The 14,951-nt window shown below is 43.6% G+C and overlaps 1 protein-coding gene across 3 annotated transcripts in view; it reads right to left on the bottom strand.

The window, feature by feature from the left end:
• Positions 1 to 892: 892 nt before the first annotated feature.
• pax7a (paired box 7a) overlaps positions 893 to 14,951 on the bottom strand; it is a 41,502-nt gene continuing 27,443 nt past the window's right edge. For all 3 annotated transcript variants that reach the window (XM_085924011.1, XM_085924012.1, XM_085924013.1), the window contains exons 8-9: positions 2,471 to 2,726; positions 893 to 1,008 (exon numbers count right to left, since the gene is read on the bottom strand). In XM_085924011.1, the coding sequence (XP_085780137.1) occupies positions 893 to 1,008; positions 2,471 to 2,726 (372 nt within the window). The remainder of the gene's footprint in view (positions 1,009 to 2,470; positions 2,727 to 14,951) is intronic.

Raw genomic sequence — 14,951 nt, 5'->3', positions numbered from 1 at the left:
TTTTAATGAAAATTAAATCACAGTTTTATTAAAATAAAATTGTGATTGACTTTTTTATAAACTTTTTTAATCTTTATCTTGTAATAGTCAAACTTTCTTAACTCATGTTAAAATAATTTTTTTGTAACAGTCCATCCTAATTTTACTTCATTTTTAGTAAATCGTCAACTTCATTGCTGTAAAATGACATGTTTTTCTCATGTTCTTGTTTTTTTTTTTTTGTTTGTTTTTTAAAAAACGGTGTTGGAATGATTTTTAGGATTTTTTTTATGCTTCGGAAGGAATGCTTGTGAGAAGTTGCATGATTTTATATTTATGTGATATAATCAGTTTTGCACACTGGCAGACAGGATTTAGCGTAATGTAGCTCAGCTTCTATATTTTTAAACAAAATATAGTAATGTCCCAAATCCGTTTTCCGCAAACAAAGCCGCCCTTCCCCATGGACCGCGGCTAAGGATGGGCTGGAGGTTAGTGGGGGACGTCGCTTAAAAGGGGTGGGCCGGGTGGTTCTATTGGCCGCCAAAACACTGCTTAAAATTCCCTGCAGATCCCCTCCAGCCAGACTTCCCACAGAGTGGCCAAGTGCTTTTGGAATGTCAAGATGGATATGAAAGCGGGAAGGTCAACCCCCCCTCAAAAAAAATAAAATAAAAAAATGGAGGTCAGGGAAAAGAGCTGCTTAGGGGGGGAAAAAAAAACGACTCCTCCTCTTCTTCCTCATGGAAGCAAAGACCAACATTTGAACAACAATCATACATCAACAATAATATTAACAATATAAAAAAAGCAGAGAAAGTAGTTGAAATGATGAATGTGAACTACTATCAACATCAAAGTCAAAAGTGTTGGCTCTAAAGTGTTGGTCCAGCGGGCGGCCGTCCTCAGGGCTTCAGTAGGCCTGACCCGTCTCCACTTGCAGCAGTCCCAGCACGGCTGAGTGGTCGCCCAGCTTCATCCTCCTCTGGGTGGACAAACTCACGTTCTTTGCCAGGTAGTCCACAGCAGCTAGGAAAAAACAACAAGCACCTCCTTTCAGTACTCGCAGGGCCACAAAAGAGCAGAAACTGACATTTTAGCTTTGGGGCCACTAGTAGAGCTGACTTGAAAAATTGTCGCCAAATAAAAAAAATGCATTTAATTTTTTGTAAATTGATTTTTTTTACAGTTTAGTAATATTACTTATTTTTTTTATATTTATAAAAATCTCTTTTGCATATGGCATTGTCTTTTACAATTTTAGAAGTTTTTCTTTTAAGATGACTAACATTTTTGGGGGGGTTTAATGAGAACTTTATCAGAACTTTATTGTCCTTCTATGACAACTCTTTCCTCATTTCACTTTGTCCCAACACCAACCTGCCTGTGTCACATCTCTGACAAGCGACCATTTCCACATGTATGCTCATCATTTGAGTCACGTGATATTCACAAATTCCCATTGTGATGAATGTCAAAGATGTGAAAAATGTTGGCACGCCACTGGCATGGCGCATGTGCAGCCTGGTAGAGCTTCCCTCTATGCCGTCACTCAGCAAGACCCCCCTGTCCTCCCAGCCTTGAGTATGTGAATATGCGTGCCAGTCTTCATTACACTTGGCATCTGCAATTTCATGCCCTCCACACTCCACGCGGCTGATCATTTTCATCATCCGACGGCGGCTCCCCCTCGATTCATTAGCCGTCCACTGCGCTCAATCAGCGTCTTAATTAACCCGCCATCAGTTTGCATCCGCTTGACGCATCGCTGACGCAACTTGCGTACACGGAGCTGTGAGATGGAAATACAAACAAATGGCGCACAGGACTGTGTGCTTGGTTTTACCTCGGTGAATGGCTGCGACAGCATCAGTCAATTATGCTAATCGAATAAAGCTAACTCTTTCCTGCCCCTGGGCTGTACTAATGTGTGTGTGTGTGATGGAGGCGAGAGGAAGAGGTGGGCAAGAGGACATGGCGGCCCCGAGGGCGTGCCGCTCTTTGAAGTGGCCCTCGTTCTCTTTCCCGTCCAAGTGGAGAGGGATGTGACTCAGCCACGTTGTGGGGGCGAGGGCATCTTTATCAAGAGCACGTGTCTCGGCCTCCAGGTGCAAAGGTCAAGAGGTTCTCTGCTCTTTTGTGTTTTATCATTAGTTCCTATTTCTCAAAAGCATGTTCCAAGAATATTGCACATTTTAGTACGCAGTTAACCCCCATTATATCACGGTTCCGCTCTATGGTAGATTTTTTTCAATTAGTCTATTTTATTTTTATTCAAATCTGTTTGTATTGTTTTAAAGATGTGCTTAAAGTCCTTAAAAAGAAGTTAAAAGCTGTAAATATTATAAAAATGTGAACATTTGAGGCTACGTTCACGATGGGTTACTCTATTACTTTTTTTTACACTCTTACAATTAACATTAATTGCATTTTTGGGCATTTAACTATTATTTTTGGTATTTCATGTTTTGGATATTTGTAGAGCGCTTACTTTGGCCGTACTGGCTGTACTGGTAGCCGGCAGCGGCAGCGACGGGGTCCACACTGTAGCTGGTGGCGCTGTAGGTTGGGGGACAGTAGGACTGCGAGGAGGCCAGGCTGTCAACGCCCTTGATGGTGTCCGAACGCTGGCTGCAGCTGGCCGAGATGGTGTTGGAGGCGTCCAGGCTGCCGTGCAGGGGCGAGATGGAGAAGTCGTGCTGAGGCTGCGAGGGCACCGCGCTGCCATTGCTCAGGATGCTCATCACCTGGGGGCACGTCAAAAAAACAACACTTTTCATGACTAAAGGCAAATTTCCACAAGTTACTGGGAAAAGTTTGGGCTGCAAGTAAGCAGAATTTGAATGGCCGATCAACCTGTCGATCATTTCTTTGATTAATCATCAAATTGATTTGTATACGTTTTATTCAAAAGCAGGACATTATTCAAAACTGAAATTCAACTTAAAATGAGCTTTTCAGAAAATTGACTTTTGAAGCTGGTGCATTTGCTATGCTTGCGACCCAGTGCACCAACACAACAATTTCAGGAGAATTCTTTCGAATATCTTTGGGAAAGACTTCCATCCATTTTTTGTAGCGCGTGACCTTTAACTCTATCCCATCTGACTATGAATAGAATAAAATACCTTTATTGTCATTGTACATGCAACAAAATTGGGAGGCAGAGTACGCCTTGGACTGGTCGCCAGCCAATCATTGGGCACTTCCTTTTGGATGCTCGATGGAAAAGCCCCGTTTCTGCTCAGAATCGAGCAAAAAAAGGATCGAGTGGCCCGTCTTTTTCTTCAGGACGAGTTAAGGGGCGAAGGGGTTTGAAGGGAACAAGAGCGACTGTTTCCATTAGCTGGCGCTGTCACTGAGTGTTCCGATGAGGAACACCGAGGTCTCGGGGCGATAATAGACCCGCCACCCGCGCCAGACGGCCCCCGTCCCGCGGCCCGAGCCGGAGCCGGCGGCACAACAAGCGCCAAGGGAGTCCCTAATCCTTCGCCCCCAAGCCCGCCGTCTCATGAATAGTAATGGACTTGGAACTGGTAAATGATCCCCTCAGATCCCCGCGCCGAGTCGGAGAGGCCCGCTGATACTGCAGGTTAGGGCTTGGCCCCGCAATATGACGGAGCGTGCATTATTCCCACTGCATAAAGCTTCCAATTCAATATTATAGATTATTGTAATAGCATGTGACATTCGCCGGAGGAAGCGCTCGGAATGTGTTCAAATGGAAGAGATTACCTCCAGTTGTGCTACGATCTCAAGCACCTTGTTAAAGAGATACAAGGAAAAGAGGCCAGATTTAATTAAAAAAAAAAAAAAAAACGGCAATATTTATAGAATTTTACTATATAAATATATCAGAAATACAATATATTTGTATGAAAAATATTTAAATTTCTTCAAAACAGTGTGATATATTGCACTATATTTATTTTCAACCTTACATCCGTTAAAAAAGTGAATTATAAATTAGGGCTGGACCGGATTAATTGTGTTCCCATTAATTTAACTGTGAAAAATTACCTCGAATAATGGATGTTTCAAATTACAGACCGGCTCACAGAACTGAATTCGTAAAATGTAGCCAAATTTTCAGAAAAGAAATTTAAAAAAACATGACATCACCCTCTGCAAAAAATATAATGAAATACAAGAAAAGCCATAAAAACAATGCGCAGCAGACACTGTTAGTATAGGAAGAGGAAAGAAAAAAAAAAGACCTGTATCCCACACATGCTTCCCTCCTATAGCGAGCAGTCCTTCCTCTCAACATCAGGTTCACGTTGAGTTTGGCTACGCTACGCTGACCTGTGACCCCCTCGCCTGCTAAACCAATTAGGCTCTCGCGGAGGCCGTCGCCGCTTAGACATATGCGAGTGAGCCAGAACAGGAGGAATCGAGCCTTGACGATATTCATCACATCTTTCGCAAGTCCGAAGCGCTCTCACAAATTGTTGTGTCCGTTTCTATACTTTTGTTCATTCCGCCCGTGTGAGATTCACAAAAATTCATGCGACATTTGACAACGTGTCCTGCAGGGAGAGTCCATTTTAGCTTTTAATTGAAGCTCGATTGCATCGCCCTCCCCGATGAAACGCAATGGCCAACAATCGCTGCAATTACGGTAATATTCACGCTCATAAAAGTTCTTCAAAAGAAAATGGAGGCCTTATCTCCAGAAATGGCCGGCGTCACCGTTTTTTTTCTGTTGCTATTTTAGTAGATCAGGATGGGTCAGACAGCGCCTTCAGTACTTCTCCAAAAGAAAAATTTTGACTTCAATCGTTTGATTTTTGCTGAAACAGCATAGATAAGCACCCTCTGCAACTTTCGGTTAAAAATACTAATAAAGGGCTATAGATCTATGTTAGGATACCTCCCCAAAAATATTTAGTAGAATTTCCATCAAAAAGTAATCAGATTTTTTTTTTTTTTTACTTAGCTAATTTGATTAAATTTATTAAAATATTTGCCGTAGTGGTTTCTACATTGTTGATCTTTGGAGCACATTTTCTCCAAAAATTTAAGAACTATGTAATATGTAGTTGACCTTTACAAAATGTACTTCTATGTGCTGCATTTCTAGCATAAATGTTCCACAAAAGAATGACAACCAATTTGTTATTTTGTTGTTGTTATTTTGTCATCATACTCTAGCCCCCCCCCCCCCCATCACCTACCTCTTCCTCATTTGTTGTCGGCGCGAGTGCTGCTTGGGGAGATAATGCGAGCCAGGACTTTAGTTTAAAGGACAATGCTCCGGGCTGTTCCCTCTAACCCCCCCCTCCCTCCACAGATAGATTACTTTAAAAATAATAACAAAAAAGTAATTAATTCTCTCAAGTTGCGAAGCCCGCAGCCTGCGGAGAATTGTAAATTGATACAATGTGCATCCTTTCAGATAAATAAATAGCATACTCCAGGCACATAAAGAGCTCCTTTCATTGCTCCCTTCTCATGTCTGCAACAGTCACGTTGCATTTTTCTTTTTTTGTGTGTGCGTATGTTTGACGACTTTCCCTTTGTGCAATATTGTTGTTGTGCCGCGTGGAAATTAAGGCAAAATAAAGCTATGCGCTAATACCCTTTCAAATACAATTCTGGAGGGAGAGATTTGATCCCTGTGCCTGTGTTGTCTGTAGGTGTGAAGACCTCCATCAATACCATTTAAAATATCATTCTGGAATGGACTCTACAGCTTTTCCTCCTCTTTGAACACTATTTAAAAATACGGTAGAGTCCAAATAGAAAGGAGAGCATGGGTATTCGAGACATGAAGAGAAATCGAAATAAAAAAATCTTGAATTCTGGAGTGACATCTGCTGTATAGCCACCCGTTCCAACACCTGCAGCAGTGTGTGTAAAAAAAGGAGAATGTATGAAGGCCCATGGAAGAAGGGTAGCGGGGCTTGAGACGCGAATAGAAAGTGATATTGAAAAGAAAGACATGCAATAACACGATTTGAAATATAATTCTGGAGTGAAATCTGTAGCTTTTCCTCCCAATCAAACACCTGCAGCAGTGTGGGTGGAAAAAAAAGGAGAGCAGAATTGCAAAAGTAGAAGGAAAGTAGTGACCATGATGCAAATAGAATGAGATACAGAAAAGAAAGACATGCATTAGTGTAATGTAAAAACGATTTATGGAGTGAAATTTGCAGTGTTTTCCGGCACCTACAGCAGAGAGGAAATGCAAAGGCCTATAGGAGGAGGCGCACAAACAGAAAGTGAAATTTAGGATCATACTTTTAACAAAAAAAAAATCTGGATTAAAATCTGCAACATATTTTCCCATTCAAATAACTGCACAAATTTTTGTAAAAAATCTTTTTTTAGAAGAGTGCATGTCGGACTACAAAATAAAATTGGAGAAATGGTGCATTAAAACGGTTAAAAAATACAATTCAGCAGTGAAATCTGCAGCGTTTTGTGTGTGTAAAAAAAAAATGGACGAGTGGAAATGTGACAGCCATATGAAGAAGGGCAGGGGGTGCTGGAGACGCAACTAGAAAGTGATAGAGTGAAAGTGAAGTGGAGGATTTTTTTTTTGGGGGGGGGGGGAGTACAAAGACTCCTTTAGGACTGCGCTGGCCTGAGGGCTCGCCTGCCTGGAGAGCTGATAGCGAGAGCCTCTCTGTTCCATCCAGCACAGCCGCAGCTCCACAAATACTCTTAATCTGCGCAAGACTGGATTAGTTCCTCTGTCACCGATAGCTGCGGCGCTGGGCCCAAATGAAATGCCCTCGAGATGTACCTTTAAGTTAGGCAGAGGTCAAAGGCGGCCAGACGGGAGGTGGGGGAATAAAAATGAGCACTGGCAACACGCGTGCCACTTATCTGAAGGCTGCAGAATGTCGCATCTAACCACCTTAACAGATGGAGAGCGATTAGTGGAGATGCGCGCAGGTGACGCATGAACTGCAGATCGATATTGGAAAGCGCTGGTTCGTCCTCGGGGCGCGATTACGCCCGCTGATCATCCGGGAAGTGTCTGACTTTGACAAGGGACGGTCAACTATTCCAGAATACCCAATCGGGAAATGGAACATTAGCAAGTACAATGGCCTGTCACACTCAACATGTTCCACTTCGGGATCGTTTTTTCTAATTGGGAAGCTTACATGCAGCATTTTCTGTTTTTTATTATTATTGTTTAAATAATTTGATTTAATCAAATTTATACATGGGTGTCCGTTTTGTCTAAAGTTACCATTTGTATAAATGATCAAATTGAGGTATAGGCAAGGGGTGGGTGTCCTTATATTCACTAAATAGAAGGCCCAATCGACCTTATCTAATAAATCCAACTATCTAGGAGTCAACTCCTGCTCCCCTAAATGTCCCCCTTCCTCCTCCCCTTCAATAAAATGAGGGAGGGGGGGGCAGCCCAGCGGGCAGTCAGGCCCCTCATATGAGCAGACAAAATGACTATTTAAAAATAACAGCGATTGCATAAATTGAATTAAAGCGTTTTGGTCACGGTGGAGGTGGCGCAGTGCAAAAGGGTGGGGGGGTAGCTGGGGGGGTTGCGCGATGGTGGCAGGCAGCAGATGATGGGCTTTGGCCCGCATGCCACTGTCTTAATTGGCCGCGGCACATTAATAACAAGTGAAAAGTGTCTTCCACCAGGAGTGAGAGAGGTAGCGGGGGGGGTGGGGGGGGGGGGGTCTTTGAAGAATGCGGTGTTGGGGTGGGGTGCTAATTGTGTTCAATTAAGTAGCTGATTGGCACTGACAGAAAGTGGGCATTGACAGGAGAGGCGCAGATGAGGATGATTAGTAGCTGCTGGAACAAGCTGTCACTCTTTTCCTGTCCCCCCCCCTCCCCAAAAAAAACAGGCAAATAGTACAAATAAATCATATTCATCTTATTTCCATATCTGACAAATATCTGTCGAACCAGGAATACTTTTATGTGCTTTTGACACAAAAACACAATAAGATTTTTTTTTTTTTAATTTCCCAGAAAATAGCATTATTTATTGGAAAAAAAATCTGATTTGACTTATTATCGCACACAAATGCACTGAGCACATACCTGACCCCAAAACATTAAAATAACACACAACCACCTTTTATTCCGCACAACCTTTCTCGTAATGCCATAACATCTGAGTGAGCACAGCTGTCCACTAACCTCTTAAACACACCACACCACGAGCTATCAAGTCCCCGCCCCGCACTAACCAGAGGTTAATATGTCGTCTATTGGACTGCAATTGGAGAATGTGTGGGGAGCAGTCGTCTATTCTTTGCTAGTGATATGCTTGAGTAACTATGGGATGGATTCAGCCACTGGGAACAAGAGAGCCCCCCCCCCTTCCAGAAGTACGCACACACACACACACACACACACACACACACACACACACACACACACACACACACACACACACACACACACAGACTTCTAAATTAAACGGCAGATTTTCCGATTCTACGAGAGTAGTTTTGGTTATGTGTGTGTGTGTGTGTGTGTGTGTGTGTGTGTGTGTGTGTGTGTGTGTGTGTGTGTGTGTGTGTGTGTGTGTGTGTGTGTGTGCAGCAGGAGGCAGAAAGTGAAGCGGCTGGAGAAAAGGTTGGAGGAAGGCGAGGATGATGGGGAGAAGAAGGAGGAGGGGTGGGGATGGTTTGTTTGCTAAAACCAGCAGGGGCCAGGCTTGGTGAAAAATGTCAGGTCAAATTGTTCTTGACAGTGTTAATATCTGCCCCTCATAGCCATAATTACATGTAAATAAATAGTGAAATAGCTCTCAGCTGGAGACTGAGTGGGGAGCTACCGAGGAGCCGTAAAACCCAGCTGAGGTCCGGCCGTGTGGGTTGGTTTTATTGGTCGGCTCGATGCTAGCTTTACGAATGAACTTTGGCGCAAAAGGGGGTCGCCGCCATGAAAGTGTAGGTGAGAGAGGACGGGGTAAAAAGTCAGAGTGGGGTATCAATCACATCAATGCACCTGTCAGAGTGGCATCTGGAACTAACAGGAAGCACATGTGGCATGCGCACATACACAACATCCACGAACTGGATGGCAGGTTCACAGTAAAAGCGACCCCGCTGACATCCCATAATAACCTCTCGCTCACGTGACCTTTGCACCCCCAGAGGAAGGGAAAGGGGTCACCGCCAACGCTTCACCTGCCCGCCAACGACAAGTGGTTGTTATTGGCTCTTCAAGTGCTGGAAAGGTTGTAGAGGATAACAAGGTATCTAAATAACCGTTGGCTTCCCATAATGAGCTCAGCTCAAATTCATGATGACATTAATGATTACCTTATGATCCCCGCTGTGGCATACCTGGTTAGAATTCCTAATGAATATGTGTGTATGTGAATAACGGAATTTTTGTACAATTGGCTCCTCCTCCCTGACTGTCCCCTTGATGTTGTAGGAGTTAAGGGTTTTATACCCCTGGTTAGGGTCATCCAGAGCAAACAGGTTCTGGGTGATGGACCAAACAAAGACGCCCAATGAAGAAACACTTTTGGATGCCATTTTCCCTGAGGTGGGGATCGACTACGATCCATCTGTGGGAAGGAGCTGGCTCCACTTGTTGGTCTGATCGTTAATCACAGAATTACCTTGACGCAGAGCTTTGGCTCTGGTGCCAGTTGTCTTGAGAGGGGATGGACTCTTCCTCTCTGGAGTTGCCAAGTAGGTGTTGGTCACCTCAGGCTTCACTTTGATGATGGACTTTGTGGCTGTGTCATTGGACTTGCAGTCACATGTCTTGGACAGGTGAAGAAAATGGTGGAACAATCTTCACTGTTGGCAGTGATGGTGGGTGGTGGGGGAAAGTGCCAGTCTGACCTTACAAATCTTAACATATTAGGAGGGGTCTGCTGGGAATGTCTGGCCTAGTCTCCTGTCAAAAGGGTCTTCAACTCTCACCTCTGGTAGGAATGAGATCATGTCCCAGGGGAGATGGAAAACCACTGAGCCCAAGTGGACCAAGTGGAATACAAGTTGTGGTGATCACTGAGTCAAAAAGTCATGGGTAGGAGGAGGCCACGGAACACAACTTTGAGATGGCTTTGAGGAAATTCTGGTTTACCATTCAGGGGCAGGAAAATACTTCCAAGACCTCCTCGATTCCATTGAGAACTTTTTTAAGGGTGACGGATTGAGCGGCTGTAAGGCAGGTGGTCCTTTCTCTAGGGTCGAAGTCACCGGAACCAGCTTGGTGTTTGAGATTTAATCGAACACCGCAAGAAGGTGTTTATAATGTAGGGAGTAGCCTGCCTAAGTTGCAATAAGGGTCTTGTTGATGCCAGCTAAAGTCACCTTGTGCAGGATCACCGTTGTTTATTTTCGATAGCATCCAAGTTTGTGCCTCCTTGTGTAATAAAGGTGGCAGTGCACCTTATAGGCATCGTGGATGCGTGGGACACACAGCATGTGAATCCGTCGCAGTCATTTTGCTCCTTAAATCCCCATCTTCTAGGATTTACCCAAATTCATATTGGCTGCCTCGGTGAGATAAATGTAAATCACATTCCCCTTATATTTATTATTTATCAGGATGCGGCAGCTCACTTTCACCGGGAAATATCTCGCACTCGCACACAAACACCCTTGCATTTAAATAGCATTTTTATTGTCCGCCTTAGCCTTTCATCTGGGCGCTGCCTCTCCAGGGGAGAGACGTTTTGGAGCTTGGGAGGAAGGTGGCAGTGGAGGTGGAGGTAGGAGGGTGGAGGGGTAGTGAGCGCAGCCATGACATGCAGCCAAATGGAGAGGAAGGCAAGGTTGCTACGTGAAAAATAAGAGCGGAGACGCCAAATCGGGAATATTTGTTTGTAGGTGTGTATTTGTAACTTCTTGTTGTTTTCAATTTACAAAACAAAATGTAATCAAAATCGAATGGATGTTTTTTCAGTGAGCAGTGTTTGTCCTTGGCGGATTTATTAGCTGTGCTTTGTACGATTCTAGCTTTTTTTTTTTTTTTTTTTTTTTTTAAATAGTTTTTAGTGGGTTTTTTTTCTCGCATGATTACACTAAAATTAGACAGTGGATCTGGATTGTGGTGTACATCAAGGATTGATGTCTTAACATACTTTTGTCATTATTTTCCTTCATTTCTATTTATTTCAGAATGCTAATGGCAAAATGTATATGCATCAGACTGACATATTTACAATTTAATGTTTAATTCAAATTAGCAATGTTAACTTCTTGGGGGCGTCTGCCTTGTACTAGTCAAACATGTGCCGCTATTGATGTCTTGTTTATGAAGTTACATCTCTCCAAATGGGAACATTTAGCAATGTACGCACACACTCATTCTGTTTGTGTTGTGCACATTAGTGATGTCACACTCAACGCAGGTTTCCTCAGAGTTCAGAAGTATTGCAAACACAACAGGCAGCAGTAATAATCTGTGCACAAACACTATAGCCACTGGATATGATTTACAGTCTCTGGATTTGCTTGGCAGCTGCCAACAGCGAGTTTCTTTTTTTTTTTTTTTTTTTTACAGAAAGCCTCTTACGTCTTTTTTTTTTAATCGTTGCCAAATTGAAACAGCATTTGTTTTAATGGGACGTCTAATTAACCACTATGTACCCTTCCCTCCCCGGTTCACGCCCCCCCCCCCCCCTTTACTGAGCGAGCGCTGGTGCTGTGAATGCAGGCGGCCAATGTGCTCATCCCCTTTGATTTGTTGTCAGCGTCGGCTGCCAGCTGACACAGTGCCCGGTGAGAGGCTTAATGCCCAAGTTTTAATAGTGTGGGGGGGACTACCCCCCCCTAAAAAAAACTATCTCTCATTGGTATTCAGGTGCAGGGTGTCTTGTTAGAAGTCAGGCAGAATGAAGCCAGATTGTTCCATATACTTCAACCCCCCCTCTTCTTCTCTTCTCTCTCCATTTTTTGGCAGCGACAAGAGCTCTTAAAAATAATTCATCCCGTCTTTTTTTTTTTTTAAAGAAGCGTCTTCGTAGGCTAATGGAGGAGAAGCAGCTCAGTTTGGAGTCTCCCCTGGCTTATCTCACTCAGACAGTTGTGGGGAGTCGCTGGTGAGCACGGTGTCAGCGTGCGTTGGTGCGGTGCAGGCGGGCAGGCGGGCAGGCCCCGGGACACGGATCAAAGGGAGGCAAGGGTGAGAGTCGCACACTGCCTCTGATCCAGTGTGTGTGTGTGTGTGTGTGTGTGTGTGTGTGTGTGTGTGTGTGTGTGTGTGTGTGTGTGTGTGTGTGTGTGTGTGTGTGTGTGTGTGTGTGTGTGTGTGTGTGTGTGTGTGTGTGAAGGCCCTGCCCACTCACACAGCCCAAAGGCCCTCTACGTACACACACATACATCCCTGTCATTCCAAAACACTTATAAAACTGCGGGGGGGTAAAAAAAAAAGATATTTTTCATCAAACTTTTTCAACTTGCTTCATCAAGACTGCAATGACATCTCGCGTGGCGGCCGGGGATACTAAACTGGTTGTCACTCGTGATGGAGTGCAGGGATGTCCGGGTAGTTTCTAACGCGGGCGATATTTTGGTTGTGGTTCCGCTCGGTGAAACCACGTCTCAATTCATATTTCTTATTGAAAGGAATAGGAAAGGAAATAGGAAAACTCCCACCCTAGAAAAGTGTGCTTTATAATAATAACATAATTCAATATTGTTTGTGTTCAATCCACCGTTGCTTCACGAATACTGTGACATCAATGTTATTTCTTAGTCCGATTCCCTTTGCGTTAGCATAATTATTTTTGTGTCACGTTTGAAAACGTGGAAAAAGGTGAGTCTAGCGACACCTATGGTAGTTAATATAATAATATTGAGTTCAGGTATCAAATTTAGAATGGTGTTTGGAAACAGCCAGTTTCATGCCCAGATGTCTTAAGGCACTAAACTCCCCAAAAACATTCCTTCCCTTCGCCTATATTCATAAAAACACGACTTTTCAGAAGTCCGTAACTACAGCTGCAACTCAATACTGCAAAGATCTTCTTTTTATTCTGTTGAATTTCAAATGTCCAGCAGTTGTTTGCATCCATCTCCCAGCAGATGTCCCTGCCAGTCAAAAATTTGAAATTTTACTTCTGAGAAGGCTACTTCAGAAACCGAGAAGTAGCCTCTTAACCCAACTAGTTTTTTGAAACTATGTTCATTCCGAATGATTGCAGAAAGGCAAGAATGGACTTGAGTTGAGTGTTTTCTAATTATTGTGTCTCGCTGTTCTCCAAAGAAAAACAAGGAAAATACTGCTGGAGTCATTGCTGCTGCCCAGCCATGCGCAGCTTACCCAGTGCCGCCCCTCAAGCAGCCAAACACATCCACACAATGAAAACGGCCAGCGCTTTTACTTTTTTTGGGCTGGCTTTTCCACCAGCTGTAATGAGGGGGGGGGGAGTGTGCTGTCGGGTTAGGTTACGGGATTGGGATGGACGCGGGGCTCCTGTCGGGCCTTGCTAACGCTGCAGGATTCCATTACGGACTTGGCGGCGCGCCACTCCAGCCCATTTGCTGGGAAGCTGAGATTTTTTTTCTCGCAGTAAACGCTTCGCAATGCACAAGCAAAGGCAATCTCCTGTAAACAGATCCAATCCTAAATACTCATTTCCATTTGAATGAATTGCTCTTCATATGTTCTCCTCATCAAGAACTGCAAATCATGACCAATGAACTCAATTTGCAATGTAGGTGAATCTGTTTAATTGCAAGCCAGCTCCACTAACCGCTAGCGTGTTAGGACGTTTGTTTGCTCACTCGGCAGGACTCCGCAACCGCCGGCGTGAACTTTGATTCCGCTGCCAGTGGGAACGTTTGGTTCGCATGCTGAGAGACTGATGGGAATGCCGAGCGACCTTGCACACTAGCGTGGCATGACGCATCAAAATATCGACCAAAAAACATGCCCAAAAATCTACGTTTGAACACAAATAAATGATCATTTTCAAAAGGTTAGCGCTTGCTTAATTAAAACACAGTAATGACGTTGCCAATTGCCACTGAACTAGAAAAAGTTCATTTTCAAAAACTATCAGTGTGATACTTCACAATCATCTTCAAAGTTGTCAGTATTTGATTTGATAAAACAAAGCTGTCACTAATCAGCTAGCTAGCTAGCTAAAACTAACTAATTAAATAACTAATTAGTCTTTATTTTGGTTCTTAAAAGAAAGTAATGGCTCAACTTCTATAAACAATTAACCTAAACTGTATTACAGTATATATATTTCAAATGACTTTAGTGTTCCTGGCATTTTTATTTTTTTGTGTGCAGTTTCCTCAGCCGAAGCATTAGCAGCTAAAGCCGCCTGCGCCACGATTAACAATCAAACAAGCTGTGAGCTGCCGTGTTATCCTCCTCCGTCACTCCGGCAGGAGAGAAAATCTCTTTTTTGTCACAAAATCCTTAATTCTTTCTACTAAAAAAACAGTAATACAGAGAATCTGCTTTGAGAAATATTTTAAAAGGGGGTGGGGTGGGGGTGGGGGACCCAAATAAAACACGTGAACGATGGGGGTAATTGTGGACAAATGCGGCATTGAAATTCATTTTCAACTCTTTACGCACCATTTCAATCTTATTTTCTGCTTGTTAACCGCATCTTGTCGGTGAGGGTGGGCAAGGCTGGCCAGTCTTGATGGGTAATTGTGTATAATTCACTCCGTACACACGATTTGCATCATTTCAAATCATTTCTTTGCCACTCTGCGCCGCTTAAAGCTCAAACTAGATCGCGGCGCCCGAAGAGGTTAACTCCTGACATTCTTTCTTTTTTAATGCAGGAAATAAGAGGCCCCGAAATGGATTTAAACAGTAAAAACAGTGCCCAACTTCTCTGCAAGTGCTTGAAAATAAAACAGAAAGGAAATAAGAGGGTAGAAAAAAAAAAAGAAACTGGAGTCTTGTGGCTGCAGACAATTACGCCAAGAAGATTACGGGTCTACATTTTTAAGCTTGAGCTAATTATTTCATCTCCGCGTGTTCTGGCTGCGACGCGCAGGATTTAGACGTCCCAGGAAAGTGGCTGTTTG

This window comes from Syngnathus leptorhynchus, chromosome 11 (genome assembly GCF_054491065.1).
Source record: "Syngnathus leptorhynchus isolate UIUO chromosome 11, UIUO_Slep, whole genome shotgun sequence".
Taxonomy (NCBI): Eukaryota; Metazoa; Chordata; class Actinopteri; order Syngnathiformes; family Syngnathidae; genus Syngnathus; species Syngnathus leptorhynchus.
The sequence above is the reverse complement of the archived record's forward strand: the minus strand, read 5'-3'. Positions and strand labels throughout refer to the sequence as shown.